This window comes from Dendrobates tinctorius, unplaced genomic scaffold, assembly GCF_039654945.1.
Source record: "Dendrobates tinctorius isolate UK_male_01 unplaced genomic scaffold, ASM3965494v1 ptg000091l, whole genome shotgun sequence".
Lineage (NCBI taxonomy): Eukaryota > Metazoa > Chordata > Amphibia > Anura > Dendrobatidae > Dendrobates > Dendrobates tinctorius.
Genome location: NW_027361759.1, coordinates 1,441,915 through 1,457,742, shown reverse-complemented (window position 1 = coordinate 1,457,742; position 15,828 = coordinate 1,441,915). Strand labels below are relative to the sequence as shown.

General features: G+C 44.9%; 1 protein-coding gene across 1 annotated transcript in view; it reads right to left on the bottom strand.

Annotated features, from left to right (window-relative positions):
* The window catches only part of PRPS2 (phosphoribosyl pyrophosphate synthetase 2), a 119,020-nt gene extending 105,044 nt beyond the window's left edge, over nt 1-13,976 (bottom strand). Inside the window, exon 1 of the mRNA XM_073586158.1 lies at nt 13,550-13,976. Within this exon, the coding sequence (XP_073442259.1) occupies nt 13,550-13,671 (122 nt within the window). The 5' untranslated portion in view covers nt 13,672-13,976. The remainder of the gene's footprint in view (nt 1-13,549) is intronic.
* Between the last annotated feature and the right edge of the window lie 1,852 nt (nt 13,977-15,828).

Sequence of the window (15,828 nt, the reverse complement as noted above, 5' to 3'; positions counted from 1 at the left end):
GTGCTGAATATTTTTTCATAGGAGTTTGGGAAAGTTATGAAAAGTCCTATAAATGGCTGTTATATTCCTGATCTAAGGCTACATTCACACACAGCGTTTTTCCTGTGTTTTTTGAGGATACGTTTTTCAGCTGCAAAAGCTGATCATCTTTTTAAAAAACTGCATCACCTGAAAGGTTTTTGAGCTCATAGATAATGTTACTCAATAGCAAAAGCAGATTAGAAATCTGCTCTATCCATTTATCCATATCTGTCTATCCATATTGTATCTGTACCAAAAAGAATGAAAACCGGGTAGTACACCAATATATATTCTGTTCTATCTAAATATCTTGATTATTGGATCATAAAAATGATTAAATGTCTGAGGTTCACATTGTACTACAATAAATTTTTCACTTAAATATAAGCAATATGTGCGGGAGTCGGAGTCTGAGTCATGGAGTCGGATTCGGTGTAAGGGAAATTGAGGAGTCGGAGTCGCAGGTTTGGCTTACCGACTCCACAGCCCTGGGAAGGAGTCTGGTTTTTAGTCAGCAATTTTCTGCATACGTTGGTACATAGCCTCAAAGGCTTGCTGTGGTGCATAAACCTACTATTCGGCCACCCCTAAACAGTGCTCACAAGCAGAAAAGGTTGTAGTGGGCCTAGACATACCTGAAGACTAATTTTCAGTCTTGTTTAGTGGTGAGTGTTGAGCAACCCTGGACGGTCCAGATGGATGGAGTAGTGGATGGTCACCATGTCCCAACAAGGCTGCGACGTCAGGAAGGCGGTGGAGTCATGTTTTGGTCTGGAATCATGGGGAAACAGCTGGTAGGGCCCTTTAAGGTTCCTGAAGGTGTGAAAATGACCTATGCAAAGTATATAGAGTTTCTGACTGACAACTTTCTTCCATGGTATAAAAAGCAGAAACGTGCCTTCAGGAGCAGAGTCATCTTCATGCATGACAATGCACCATCATATGCTGCAAAGAATACCTCTGAGTCATTGGCTGCTATGGTCATAAAAGGAGATAAACTCATGGTGTGGCCACCATCTTCCCCTGACCTCAACCCTATAGAGAACCTTTGGAGTATCATCAAGCAAAAGATCTATGAGGGTGGGAGGCAGTTCACATCAAAACAGCAGCTCTGGGAGGCTATTCTGACTTCATGCAAAGAAATACAAGCAGAAACTCTCCAAAAACTCACAAGTTCAATGGATGCAAGAATTGTGAAGGTGATATCAAAGAAGGGTTCCTATGTTAACATGTAACTTGGCCTGTTATGATGTTTTGGAGTTAAATAGCTTTTTTTGTTCAGTGAATGTGACCTTCTAATGCTGCACATTCCACAAATGAGCATTTTCAGTTCTTTAAAACATATCAAATGTTTAGAAATTCTACTGTGCCTAATAATTTGGAACAGTGCAATTTGAGTTTTTATTCATTTTGGAGATTATACTGTTATCATTGGGAGGTTTATTCAATAAAATTCGATGCATACTCTAACGGGTGATGACTTATTAGACTGACTGTCATTTGTACCGACCACTTAGGAAAATCAGAGAAAAATATAATTTGCATAATAATTTGGAACATGGTGTATAGAACTCAGAAGGTTTCAGCTAGTCAGTTTTTAACCATGTGATGTCATAAGCCTAATGGAAGAGACAATTAGCTTGGTAGAAAGGTAAAATGAGCAATTGTAAGTGCACGGTGTCATATAATACGATGATTGAAATGTATTAGGATAAAAATGTTGATGGCAGTGCTTCTTTACCTTTACAGATAAACTGCGATTAACTTCAGTTATAGGGACATTTACATTGCTTTATTCATTAACTATTGGATGACAAGAAATGTTTCTAGCTGCCGCTGAACATTTGTTGACCCCTCACACCTGCTTTGAGCGATAATGAATGTGTTCTCAATGAGAAGAGGAGAATAAGCCCCTGCCAGATACCCTTGGTACAATTCCATGTCCTTGTGAACAAAGGATGGAGTCAAGAGAACCCCATGCACAGGATGGTAGGTCCCAACAGAATCAGCAGGTTCGAACAACGTTACTTCAGTATGTATGTTTTATTTATGTATCATGATGGTCACATGTGCAAATGTAGTTGTAGGGTTCAAGCTACAATATTTTCTCCAGCATTATCATCACAGTGATAACTCTATACCGTAAAAAATAAGTTTATGTTCAGATTTGGCGAAGTTGTAGATGATGCGCAGATTTCAGAACATGCTGTAGATTTCAAATCCACATTAAAAGCATTAAGAGACTCGGTCAGCTAGCAGATATCACTGAAATCAGGCTACAGACAGACATCTTCTAGTCACACATCTACCATTCATAGTTACTTTGGCTCATGAGAATCAATTAGGAAAGATCAGATCACTCTGGTCACATGGTTTACTATGGCATTAGCAATGCTTGTGGTGCCGCGGCTGAGATTCTGGACATCATGTACAAAACTGACCTCAGACATTTGGAGGGGAAAAAATTCATTTCCTAGGAACAGATGTACAATGGTGTTTTGGATGTGTTTTCATCCACTTCCTCCAACTGCAATAAACACAGATTTGTGGCCTATGGCTGAAAGAGGACAAACCCAAGGAAGTACTTATTGACTTTCTACTGGAAAAAATAAAAATAAAGTAAACATCTCATGTAAAAACCACAAAAGCATTTAAAATGCTATTCTGAGAGAAGAGACCTCCAATATATACACAGTGGAGATCCAGAAAGTGAACCCACCATGCCTGATGAGGCAAACACTGGCTGCTGCATCTAGGCAGAGAATACAAATGTGGTGGTACATCTGTCCCATTCACTTCCACCAGAACCAAAGGAACAGTTGAGCACTCTTCAGCCCTCTCCCATTTATTCTTCTCCTGGATGCAAAAGCCACTCTCCACCTCACCGTCCATGACAGAAGTCAAGGATAATGTTCCCAGAGGTGCGACCCACATCTACCAGACATATTTATGGCGTATAATACGGCATGCCAAACGTTTAAGATCAGAGTAACTTTTAGAAGTGCATTGTCTCCTAAAGACAACAACCCTGATGGACACATGGAACTCACAGTCAGGACCCCTCATAAACCAAGAAGCTGAGCTGCTCAACTGGTAGAATTTGCTGTATAGACCGCACCAGTATGAGAAAGATTTTACCATTATGTAGACATCTATAGCACTGTGCTCAATTCTGGGACCCTCTACTCCACCAGTAACATAGTACAAATCCAGAGAAATTATAATGCTAGAGGCAGGGCTGTGGAGTCGGAGTCGTGGAGTCGGAGTCGGAATAAAATGGACCGACTCCGACTCCTAAAATATATAATAAATTGGGTACAGTAATTCAATGCAGGATGTGCTGAATATTTTTTCATAGGAGTTTGGGAAAGTTATGAAATGTCCTATAAATGGCTGTTATATTCCTGATCTAAGGCTACATTCACACACAACGTTTTTCCTGTGTTTTTTGAGGATACGTTTTTCAGCTGCAAAAGCTGATCATCTTTTTAAAAAACTGCATCACCTGAAAGGTTTTTGAGCTCATAGATAATGTTTTCAATAGCAAAAGCAGATTAGAAATCTGCTCCATCTATCCATTTATCCATATCTGTCTATCCATATCGTATCTGTACCAAAAAGAATGAAAACCGGGTAGTACACCAATATATATTCTGTTCTAAATATCTTGATTATTGGATCATAAAAATGATTAAATGTCTGAGGTTCACATTGTACTACAATAAATTTTTCACTTAAATATAAGCAATATGTGTGGGAGTCGGAGTCGGAGTCGTGGAGTCGGTGTAAGGGAAATTGAGGAGTCTGAGTCGGAGGTTTGGCTTACCGACTCCACAGCCCTGGCTAGAGGTTCGTAAGCACAAAACTTAGTAGGCTAAACCCCTTAGTAACAAAGTAAAGGACTTTAACAGCAGCTGTTCTAGGCACTTCCTCCAATCGCTGACTTTTTACGATGGCTCTTCAGAAAATTGTACTGTACAGTCGTACTGGGCATCTGGCATTGACTGATAAAAGCTTTGATGAATCAGCACCATAGTTTAAGGCAGAAAACTGGCATAAAAATATGGAAAAGTTATAAAATTTGGTTTTGCCAAAAATCGGTAGTGTTGTGGCTGGAGGTAATGGAGGCTTGACGCCACAGCTCATCTAGTATGTCCAGGAACAGTCATAATTCTCATGCTCCATAACATGGAATCCATCCTTTTTAAGTTGGATGGTCCCCAACTGCATTTTTTCAGCACTATAGGTGTTGGAGCATAGTTTTTCTGACTTCCCAGTATGAATGGCATCTACATCAATTAAAGTTCCATCCCCATCTGTTATTCCCATATACTATTTGACAGACTTAAGCTGGAGTCAGGCTGAGTTCACACGTCGCGTTTTTTCCGCGTTGTCACTGCGGTTTTAAACACACGATTTTGCCGTGAAAAATAAGCATCCCATGCAATCCTATGGCATTCCGCAATGCTGTGCTAATGCTGCGCTTTTTTCCGCGGCGGAATTGCTTCGCGGTAAAAAACGCAGCATGCTCATTAATTTAGCGGAATCGCGGCGATCCCGCACCCATAGGATTGCATTGTTTCGCTTACTTCCCGCATGTGGCTGTGCCCACCATGCGAGAAGTAAGCGGATGGTACCCACGGTCCGGAGGAGAGGAGACTGTCCTCCGGGCTTTGGGTACCATATCCCTGTAAAAAATAGAATTAAAATAAAAAATATTGTTATTCTCACCTTCTGGCGTCCCACGCAGCCTTCCAGCTTCTCTCCACGCTCCTGGTCCCAGTATTCCTTTGCGAGAATGACCGCGATGACGTCGAGATCTCGCGGGAGCGCGACGTCTCGCGGTCATTCGCGCAACGGATTACTGGGACCAGGAGCGTGGAGAGAGGCGGGAAGGCTGCGCGGGACGCCGGAAGGTGAGAATAACAATATTTTTTATTTTTTTTTTACATTTTATCTTTTACTACTGAGGCTGCATAGGTAGCCTCAGTAGTAAAAAGTTGGTCACACTCGTCAAACACTATGTTTGACGAGTGTGACCAACCTGTCAATCAGTTCTCCAAGCGATGCTCCAGATCGCTTGGAAAACGCTAGCATTCTGCAAGCTAATTGTGCTTGCAAATCGCTAGTTTTTCCGCGGGAAAATCGCGGGAATTTAAAATGAGATTTTCCCACGGAATGGAATTCCGGAATTCTCGCTGTAACTTCCGCTATGTGTGCACATAGCCTCACACTTGTACGAAACTCGCACAATTCTCACACGTCAATACTTGGCACTGCCGCTGGCACTCTGGATCGGAGCGTTCAGCTGCATGTCTTTCTATGCAGCTGAGCGCTCCGGACCCGAGTGCCGGCGGCTGTGCCGGGTATTGATATGCGAGACTCGTGCAAGTTTCTCTTAAGTGTGACGCTGGCCTTAAAGTGAACCTGTCAGCAGGATTGTGCACAGTAACCTACAGAGTGTCAGGTTGGCGCAGTTATACTGATTAACATGATACCTTGGATGATGAAATCCATCTTGTGGTTGTGCTTTAATCTTTATTGGCAGTTTTCAGTTAATGAGATCCTTGTGCTTTGAGGCGGCCTGTGGGGGGGGGGGGGGGGGTCTTCATGTGGCGCTCTGCTTAGGTATTCATGTGTATGGCTTCTGACAGGTCACTGAACTGATCCCTCAGTGATCTGCCCCCTATTTTACATACAGCTTTGAATATTGTTTAAAAAAAAAAAAAAAAAAATCACTTTTATCAGGCAGGCGCCGGCATCTGCACTGTAGCACGATACGATGTATAATACGTATTTTTTTCTTCTTAATCAAGATGGCGCTGGCACTGGCACCTGCGCAGTAGCATCTATCGCGTTCTGATAGATGCTACCGCTCAGGCACCGCTCACGCCACCTTGATGGAGCCCAAATGTTTTTTTCTCTAGCAAAATGGCACAGACGACTGCGCAGTAGCATCTATCAGAACGTGATAGATGCTACTGCACAGGAGCGGCTGCCATTTTGACTACGATGAAAAAATAATTTTTCCAACATAACTATACATCTAAATAAAATGAATACTTGCATATTAAACATTTTATCATGCGTGCACCTGACTGATGAATATGTTTTTTTATTTAAACAATATTCAAAGTTTAGTGACCCGGTCTAGACTGTGTATGTCCCTTTAAGTAACCTTGGACCGTGAGTAGTTTCTGTACACTGCAACTCACTCCTAAGTTATCCTCTTACTGTTATTTGGTTTAAATGAATCAAAAACTCACTAATCTCACATATTCCTCAGGTAGGTGTTTCAGTGTTCTATTCAGTGCACTTGTCATTTGGTGTGTTCCAGCATTATATGCTGGTGAAATGCATGATTTATAAGTTATTCTCACAATGTGAAGTCTGACACAAGAATTTAGAGTTATCCTATTGGTCAGTGACCCTGTCACCAAGGTTCAATGAGAGGAGCTACCTCCAGTGTCTGTCTAGACTAGACAGGGTTCTGGAAAGTTCCCTGGGGAGTCTGGTTCAAGATATGACAGAGCAGACCTCATGTGAGGGGTCTCTTGACCCCCCTCCAGGCTTCAAGCTCATTTTCTCTTCATTTCAAGACTAAGGGTACCGTCACACTTTGCGATGCACCAGCGATCCCAACAACGATGCGACCTGGTAGGGATCGCTGGTGCGTCGCTACGAGGTCGCGGATGAGATGTCAAACAGTCAGATTTCAACAGCAACGATACGGAATGATACGATGGTCGTTGGGACCCTATCTCTCAGACCTGTAGTATTGAGGTCGTTCGTCGTTGTCCCTGTCAAACAGCGATGCGCGCTGGCCAGCTGGACACCAGCGATAAAAAAAAATGGCCCAGGACATTCGAGCACGATCAGCGACCATCGCAGCAGGGGCCCGATTGCCGCTATGTATCACACGTGGCGAGATCGCTGTTGCGTCACAAAATCGGTGAGACAGGGCCTTTAGAGCCAGGCCTAATGCCTTGGATCTTCCCCTGACTTCTACAGCCAAGATGGCTGAAGGCTTTTAACCCCCTTTTTTTTTTTTTTTTAACCCTGGGTCCCCGCTGTCCGGTTTAAGGCGTGCTTCTCCAGCATTAGGTCGCACTAAATGTGTACAGAAGAACCTATTGCTCCACGTGTTGATGAAATTGAGGGTTCCCCGCCTCACCGCAAATTATCGGTTTTTTTACTTCAAGTATATTTCTGCACGTACCGTGACCAGCTGAGAAAATGAATACGGGATTTCAGGCTTGTAAATATTGCTTCTTCTGCCTTTATGCCACCAAGAGACAATGAACTCTCTTATAATTACCTGCAAGTACTGCTCCTAACTAACAAAGGTTCTTAAAGCTCCAGAACCTTAATTCTGTGTCAGAATCCAATCCTGAACTGTGTTCGCCGTGGATTCCCCCACGTGAACTGTTTCCATTACTCCATGCTATATCTTTCTCCCCGTTCTGCTAAAGTAAAGCAGCTGTTACCCCGTTGTCTGCGATTATTCAATCAGCTGTGGACACTGCATGGGGGTGGATAACAGTGAAAGGAATGGCCCCATACCAGGGCTGTTGCAAAAGCAGTATGTAAAATAGGGTTCAAGACACTGAGGGATCAGTGACTTGTCAGAAGCCATACACATGAATATCTGTTGTGAGTTCATTTTCCTCTTCATTACTGAGGCCCGAGGAACTCCCTCTTCTGGTAAAGAAAGGTAGTGAGCCTGATTGTCAAACACCTGAGGCTGATGATTATGACTGGCTGAGTGGAGTTACGGACTGGATATAATGCTGCCGACGCCCTTCTGCCCTGCGGGTGATTTCTCTGTGGGATCCTTTGAGACCAGTCTGAATTCCTGCTCCTCCAAAGCTAAGTTTGCTGGTCGGCCTTTTGCTTTTGTGCTTTGACTTTGTTTTTGCTTTGTTTTTCTGGATTTCTGCCATTCCCTGCTGGGGTGTGCTGAATTCATTTAGCTCAGTCTTCTGAAAATACCTGAGTGCTGATTCAGTTTTTGAAGCCTAGCTGCTTCAAGGCCTTTTTCATATCAGCTGGTTGGCTTATGTCTTTGATAGGGTTTTGGCAGATTGCAGACAGCAGCCTTCCTGTCCGTTCCCTATCTAGGTAGTTTTGGGGCCCCGTCTTTGCTCAGTCTATCTTTCTGTCTGTGTTAGTATTTTCATCTTGCTTCACCGTCATTATATGTTGGGGGCTGCCTATTGCTTTGGGGTCTGCTCTGGGGCAGTTTAGATTTCCCCTTTCTTTAGGCCTATGTATTTCTCCGGCTGTGATCGAGGGGTCTAGGGCATCATAGGAACCCCCCACGGCTACTGCTAGTTGTGTTGATAGGTTCAAGGGTCTGCAATCTGATAGTTGCCAACTTCTCTGGTTTTCTGGATTTGGCTTGTATTTCTGCTTTTGCCTCCTACGGTGACTTATTCATAACAAATATCTAATCGGAGCACTGTTGTGAATTTGCTTTCTGGCCTACCTCTGGTTACTAGTGAAGTTAGTGGAGCTGGTTATATTCACAGAGGGGTTTGCAAGTTCTCTTTCCAGGCTCTCTCTGGTGGTTACTGGAGGCAATGGAGCTGATAGGGCAGCACGGTGGCTCAGTGGTTAGTGCTGCAGCCTTGCAGCGCTGGGGTCCTGGGTTCGAATCCCACCAAGGACAACATCTGCAAGGAGTTTGTATGTTCTCCCCGTGTTTGCATGGGTTTCCTCCGGGCACTCTGGTTTCCTCCCACACTCCAAAGACATACTGATAGGGAATTTAGATTGTGAGCCCCATCGGGGACAGTGATGGAAATGTGTGCAAAACTGTAAAGCACTGCGGAATATGTTAGCGCTATATAAAAAAAATGAAGAAGAGAGAAGATCTAATTAACAGAGGCCTGCCACCTGATAATGAGGAGGATGACTGGAGATCTGGAGTTTCTGACTGGATTTAAGACAGCTGACTCCCTCTATCCCTGCTGGTGATTTTTTCCTGCCTCCTGAAGTCTTAGTTTCCAGCTCAGTCCCTGCATGCTCAGCTAAGTGTTCTTTTGCTTTTGTTCACATTTGATCTGGTTTATTTCAGTTTTGTGTGTTCAGCAAGCTCCGGCTGGGACTGTGCTGAGTTTCCATGCTTATGTTACTGCTTGTGCCAGTTTGTTTTTGTCCCTTATTAGATTGGACTCTTTTTTGCTCTGCTTTCAGAATATACCAGAGTGCTGATATAGTGGGCGAAGTCTAGTGACTTCAGTATTTTTCTATCAGACGTTTTGGGCATTTTTTGCAGGTTTTTTGCGTGAATGCAGACAGTCTTTCCTTTCCTGTCCTGTCTAGTTAGTGTGGGCCCCATCGTTTGCTCAGTCTATTTTCCTATCTGTGTTTTCATCATGTCTCACCGACAATATACGTTTGGGGGCTATCTATTCCTTTGGGGTCTGCTCTGGGGCAGTTTAGATTTCCCCTTTCTTGCTTTAGGCTTTAGTTCTCCGGCTGTGTCGAGGCGTCTAGGATTATTGTAGGTACGCTCCACGGCTACTGCTAGTTGTGTGGGTAGGATCAGGGGTCTGCAATCCACTTAGTTACCAACCTCTCTGGTTTTCTGTGGCTTAGCCTGGGCCTGCTATCCTCCTCGGTGACCCAATCATAACAGAGCACCACACGAAGACCCCTCACAGGCCGCCCCGGACACAGGCATATCATTAACTGAAAACTGAGAATAAAGATTACACAACAACCACAAGACGGATTTCATCAACCAAAGTATCATTTTATTCTGTATAATGGCACCGACCAGACACTGTCTGTAGGTTACTGTGCACAATCCTAATGACAGGTTCACCTTTAGGCTCTGTGCCCACGCAAGCGTTTTTTTTCGCGTTTTTGAAGCATTTGTCCCGGTCAAAACGCTTTAAAAACGCATACAAGAAAAATCCCATTCATTTTAAATGAAAGCCGCACTTTTTGTGCACATTGATGCGGCTTTTTTTCCGCGAAAAAACGCTTCACGGTAAAAAACGCAGCATATTCATTAATTTTGTGGAAAAGTCTGCATTTTTAGCCGTTTCCTATGAGTCAGAAGATGCGCAGCAAAAAAAAAAAAAAAACGCGCGGAAATAAAACACATTTTCTGGGAAGGAGTCCGGTTTTGAAGCAGAAATTTTCTGCATACGTGGGCACATAGCCTAAAAGAGAACCTGTCAGCTCACACTATGCACAGAAAAAGGGAGGGAGAGAAAGAGCTGCAAATCAGCAGCTGTAGCAAGAGGGAAGACATGGGGGGTCATGAATATAATACCTGCCTTCACTGCAGTCTCCATTGATAGCCACACAAATATTAAAGGGAACCTGTCACCTCTTTTTGCCACTATAAGATGCGGCCACTGCCCTTTCAGGGTTTATCTACATTCTTAGTTTTATTATAGTCACCTACGGGGCAGTCCGATCCGATGGGTGTCAAAGGTCCGGTACCTCCCATCTTCTTGCGATGCCACCCTCCTGCTTGCTTCATGGCTCCCCGGCATCTCGCTCCTGGCAAGGCGTACTTATCTGCCTGTTGAGGGCAGAGTAAAGTACTGCAGTGCGCAGGTGCTGGGCCTCTCTGACCTTTCCCAGCGCCTGCGCACTGAAGGACTTTGCTCTGCCCTCAACAGGGAAGAGAAGTACGCCTGCGCAGGAGCACGATGCCGGGGAGCGACGATGCAAGCAGGAGGGTGGCATCTCAAAATTGGGAGGCGCCGGACCCGGAACATTCATTGGACCGGACCACCCCCCAGGTGAGTATAATAACTTATTTTTTCCTCATCTTACAGGTCGGATTGGGGGCTTATCTACAGCATTATAGAATGCTGTAGATAAGCCCTGAATGGCAGTGGCTGCATCTTATAGTGTCCAAAATAGGTGACAGGTTCGCTTTAAAGGGCTTGCAAAGGAATTATACTGAATCTGGTGGCCACATGTAAATAGTGCACAGAGCTGAACAGCACAGATCTGTACACTGTCTGACTAGTCTCATGGAAGTGAATGGGCATTAAATTAAAATACACAGGAATGGACACTGAGAAAAGAACAACTGATCGCAGGGGGTATCACTGCTACAATCAGATTTTGATGACTGATGAAAGATTTAAAGTCAGGGTGTGCGTCACTACTCCATGCTGGCCTCAGACAGTACAACATAACCGAAATGACAGATTTTATTTAAACCACAAATACCATATATAGCCTGCCAGAGGGTTAGCGACGTTGTGTAGCACTGGGGTTGCTATGTTCTAATTCAACTCAAGACTACATCAACCACGAGTCTGTGTTCTCCTGTGTTTTCACTGGTTTCTTTCAATGTCTCTGGTTACTATTATCACCCAAGAAAAAGAAGTAGGAAAGGGCTGTGAAATATAACATTTTTATCGGGAGGGGGGCTTCTTGAATGTAAAGGCTTTTCCATGTACTTAGCATTGGTGAAGAAACTCCTACTTTTTTTACCTGAAGTGCTACAGTGTTTTGTTATATCAGTGAAGGATACGGAGTTGGCAACCTTAAGGGTATGTGCACACGCTGCGGATTCTGCTGCAGATCAGCAGTGTATTTGGCCTCTGCGGATCCGCAGCAGTTCTGCAGACAGTGTACAGTACAATGTAAGTCTATGGGATTTACAATCCGCTGTGCACATGCTGCGGTTTTTACACTGCGGAAAAGCTGCGGTTTTAAATCCGCAGAAAGAAATGACATGTCAATTCTTTCTGCAGATTCCGCTGCGGTTTGCCACCTATTCCATTGTCCAGGTGTCAAACCACAGGCCAATTTACCTGCGGTTTTACCGGCAGATCTGCACGGAAAAATCCGCTGGTGAATCCGCAGTGTGTGCACATAGCCTAAGGGTGTGTGAACACGCTGCAGATTCTGCTGCGGATCCGCAGTGGTTTTGGTCCTGCGGGGTGTACAGTACCATTAAAATTAATGCAAAATGAAAACCACTGTGCATACAGTGCTGATTTTTCTGCGCGGATTTGCTGCGGTTTCAAAACTGCAGCATGTCAATTCTTTGTGCGGATTCCGCTGCGGTTTGGCACCTGCTCCATGGCAGGTGTCAAACAGCAGGGGAAAACCGCAGGCTAAACCGCAGAAAAACTCAGATAAACTGCAGGTCTTTTGACCTGTGGATTTACCTGTGGTTTTTGACAAATGCACACACCCTAAGGCCATACGCACACGTTGCGGAATCTGCTGCAGATCCGCAATGTTTTTGGCCCTGCGGATCCGCAGCAGTTTATGCCGAGTCTTTTGACCTGCGGATTTATCCAAATCCGCAGGACAATCCGCAATGTGTGCACATGGCCTTAGGATGCCAATACAATTGAATATAATGGTAGAACAGGGAACATTAGCGCTACTCCACCATTCACCTGCGCCGTCTGAGGGTCCGCGCTGATGTGACTATATTGCACCCGCTTCACCGGGAACAGACACCGCACAGATCATGTCTGCTCCCCTCATAGAAGGAAAGGGGCTAGATTTTTTTTTTTTTTTTTTTTTAGTTTGCCTGGGGCTAGTGGGGGAGGGTGCACAGTAAGGGCACCATGCCACCATCACACCGTATGTGTAAGGGAGAACCGAGTGAGCATCATGCTGTATAGAGAGAGGCAAATAACACTCAGAGGAATTACATTGAAAAAACACTAACGGGCTTCACTATATCTGTGTGGGTGACAAGTTATTTTACAGTGCAGGCAATAACTCCCTCTTCATAGGTAAGTACAAGGAATTTCGGTACATCTATCCGTTGATCTACTCCATGTTCATGAGATTTGTATACATTCAATATTTTTGATGGCTCAGATCTTTGTTGTTAAGAACTTTATGTAATTATGTTCTCGATTGCTCTTATGTTTCTATTTAAACATTCTGCTATTGCCATTCTCATTAGACTATGAGTGAGGGCGGTTCATCGACAAAAACTGTTCACTGCTTAATTTTTCTTCCAAATTTGATCAACCACTAAAGTAAAAGATTTTTTTTTTTTATCAACAGATGGATGTGCCAAAATTCCTTCTACTTACATACTTGTGCTGATTTTGCCAGCTGACTGGCACCCTCCATTTGGTCTATAATGCATACAGCACAGAAATATATATATACATACACACATTATGAGGTGTACAATTGTGGCTGGACAGGTTGCCTGAGTTGACCAGCAGTAACTCAATAGTGCAGCCTCTTTCCTCTAGATCCCCTTGGGGGGTGGTGACCGAATTCCAGCAGTAGCCAGCTCTTATCAGGAACCAAACATTGAACGCATGGTGCGATCATACACATGGATGCACCTTACAACCAACACTCAGATGGCCAATGATAACTGATCAGACTGGCAATGGATCGGCAGATCAGGGTGATCATGTAGTGAGGAGATCGCCTGTGGAGCAGATCCGGCTCAGACTGTGCAATGAATGAGCCGGACAATGTGACTCCCGGGCTCGGCACGGCCATGCTCACATTACCCCGGCTATCACGGCTGTGGACATGCCCTCCCAGCCCGGCTCACCTGGTCTCCTGGTTGCTGAACTTCTTGGTGACCACCTTGCCCAGCTCCAGCCCCAGCCGGTCTGCTACTTTCTGGGAGAGATCCTGGTGAGAGCTGCCGCTGAACAGCACGATATTCGGCATGGTCCTGGTGTGCAGGGACACTGCAAGGTGAATGCAGAGCCCAGAGCAGAAGGGACGCGGCTGAACGCGAGGCTCGCACTGCCACGGAGGGTCCGCTCTCCCCTTCTGCTACCAGGGTGCAGGGCTCGGTGGTGTCATGTGGCTACTGTGGAAGCAGGGGGAGGGGAGCTCGAGAGGAAGTGATGGTGGAGCATGCTCCAGTGCAGGGCCGGCCTCCTGCTCCTCTCCCGCCTGCACGGCCGGCCTCCTCTTGCTCTTTTCCCGCCTGCTCTCTAGCAGTGCCGGCGGCTTCCTGCTCATTCTCCCGCCTACTCCGGTGCAGGGCCGGCCTCTTCTTGTATCTCCCGCCTGCTATCGTGTAAGGCCGGCCTCCTTCTGCTTGGCTCCGGTGCAGGGCCGGCGTCCTCCTCCATCTCCCGCCTTTCTGACAGCAGTGCCATGGAGCAGTGTGTGAGGAACCAGCCATGTATGTGGCCTCCTCCCCACTTGTAGTGTGAAGGCTACTATTCCTGAGGGAATGTTTCTGTCTTCTACGTTGACATTTGATGAATCTTCCCTGTATGGCTGACAGAAGTGTGTAGCATTGGATGGCGGGAATCTCTCACAGTAGTAATGACGCCCCTCTTCCCTGCTCCGTTTATAGTGAGGCTTTGTGTACCACAAGCAGCGGTCCACCTTCCACCCAGCCCAAGAATCAATGTCCAAGAGCCCAACCTTGCAGCAAAGACGGATTAAGGCTACGGTCAACGCGGCTGAAGATGGTTTCTTCTTCGTTCAGTTTCTTCTGCATTTTCTTCTTTTCTGTTTTTTTACAGGTTTAACAACACAAATAAGTATCACAATAATAACATAATGTAGCAAGGTGCCTTGATGTTAATACACTTAAAGGGAATCTGTCACCTCATTTTTGGCCTATAAGCTGCATTCTGTAATGCTGTGGATAAGAAATGGGTTCTGGGCATCAGAATTGGCATCAAAGTGGGCAAACAGCCCATTTTCACAGCTTTGAATAAGTAACTGATGTTTTTAACAGGTTAAATGATTTTGGCCACTGATCAAACACAAAGGATACACAGACAATGATGCCCTGCATCAAATCAAGGTCCCTCCAGCCTGACCTAAATGGGTTTTGGGCATCAAAATTGACATCAAAGTGGGCAAACAGTCAAAAAAGATTTGAAATGTTATGAAGGGGTTAAATGACTTTGGGCCACTGATCACACACTAAGAATACATAGATAGTGATGCCCTGCATCAAAGGACCCTCCAGCCTGGCCGAAATGGGTACTGGGCACCAGAGTTGGCATTAAAGTGGGCAAACAGCCAATTTTCACAGATTTGAATAAGTAACTGATGGTTTTAAGGATTTAAATGACTTTGAGCCACTGATCTCACACTAAGGGTGTGTTCAGACGCTGCGGAATCCGCACGGATTTTGCAAAAACCGCAGGGCAAAAGACCTGCGGATTATCTGTGGTTTAGCCTGCGGTTTGACCAGCTCCACAATGGTGGAGATAGGAAACCACTGCGCAATCCACAGAAAGAATTGACATGTCAATTCTTTCTGCTGTTTCAAAACCGCAGGAAATCCGCGCGGATTTATCCGCACCGTCTACACAGTGGTTTTTGTTTACCATTCATTTGAATGGTACTGTACACAGATCTCACACTAAAATTACACTTCTGTGTATTCTTAGGGTATGTGCACACGCTGCGGATTCAGCTGCGGTTTTGGCCGCTGCGGACCCGCAGCAGTTTTAGCTGCGGGTCCGCAGCGGCCAAAACCGTAGCTGAATCCGCAGCGTGTGCACATACCCTAAGAATACACAGAAGTGTAATTTTAGTGTGAGATCTGTGGTCCAAAGTCATTTAACCCCTTAAAAACATCAGTTACTTATTCAAATCGTGAAAATGGGCTGTTTGCTCACTTTGATGCCAATTCTGATGCCCAGAACCCATTTGGGCCAGGCTGGAGGGTCCTGGGTTTGATGCACGGCATCACTACCTGTGTATAATTTCCAAGCACAAAATTTTGCATTTATTTTCAGAAAATGAGAACTGGTCAAAATAACAAAAAAATGCAGTGCTTGCAGACCTCAAATAATGCTAAGAAAACAAGTTCATAATCATTTAGAAAGAACAAAACTAATGTTTTAA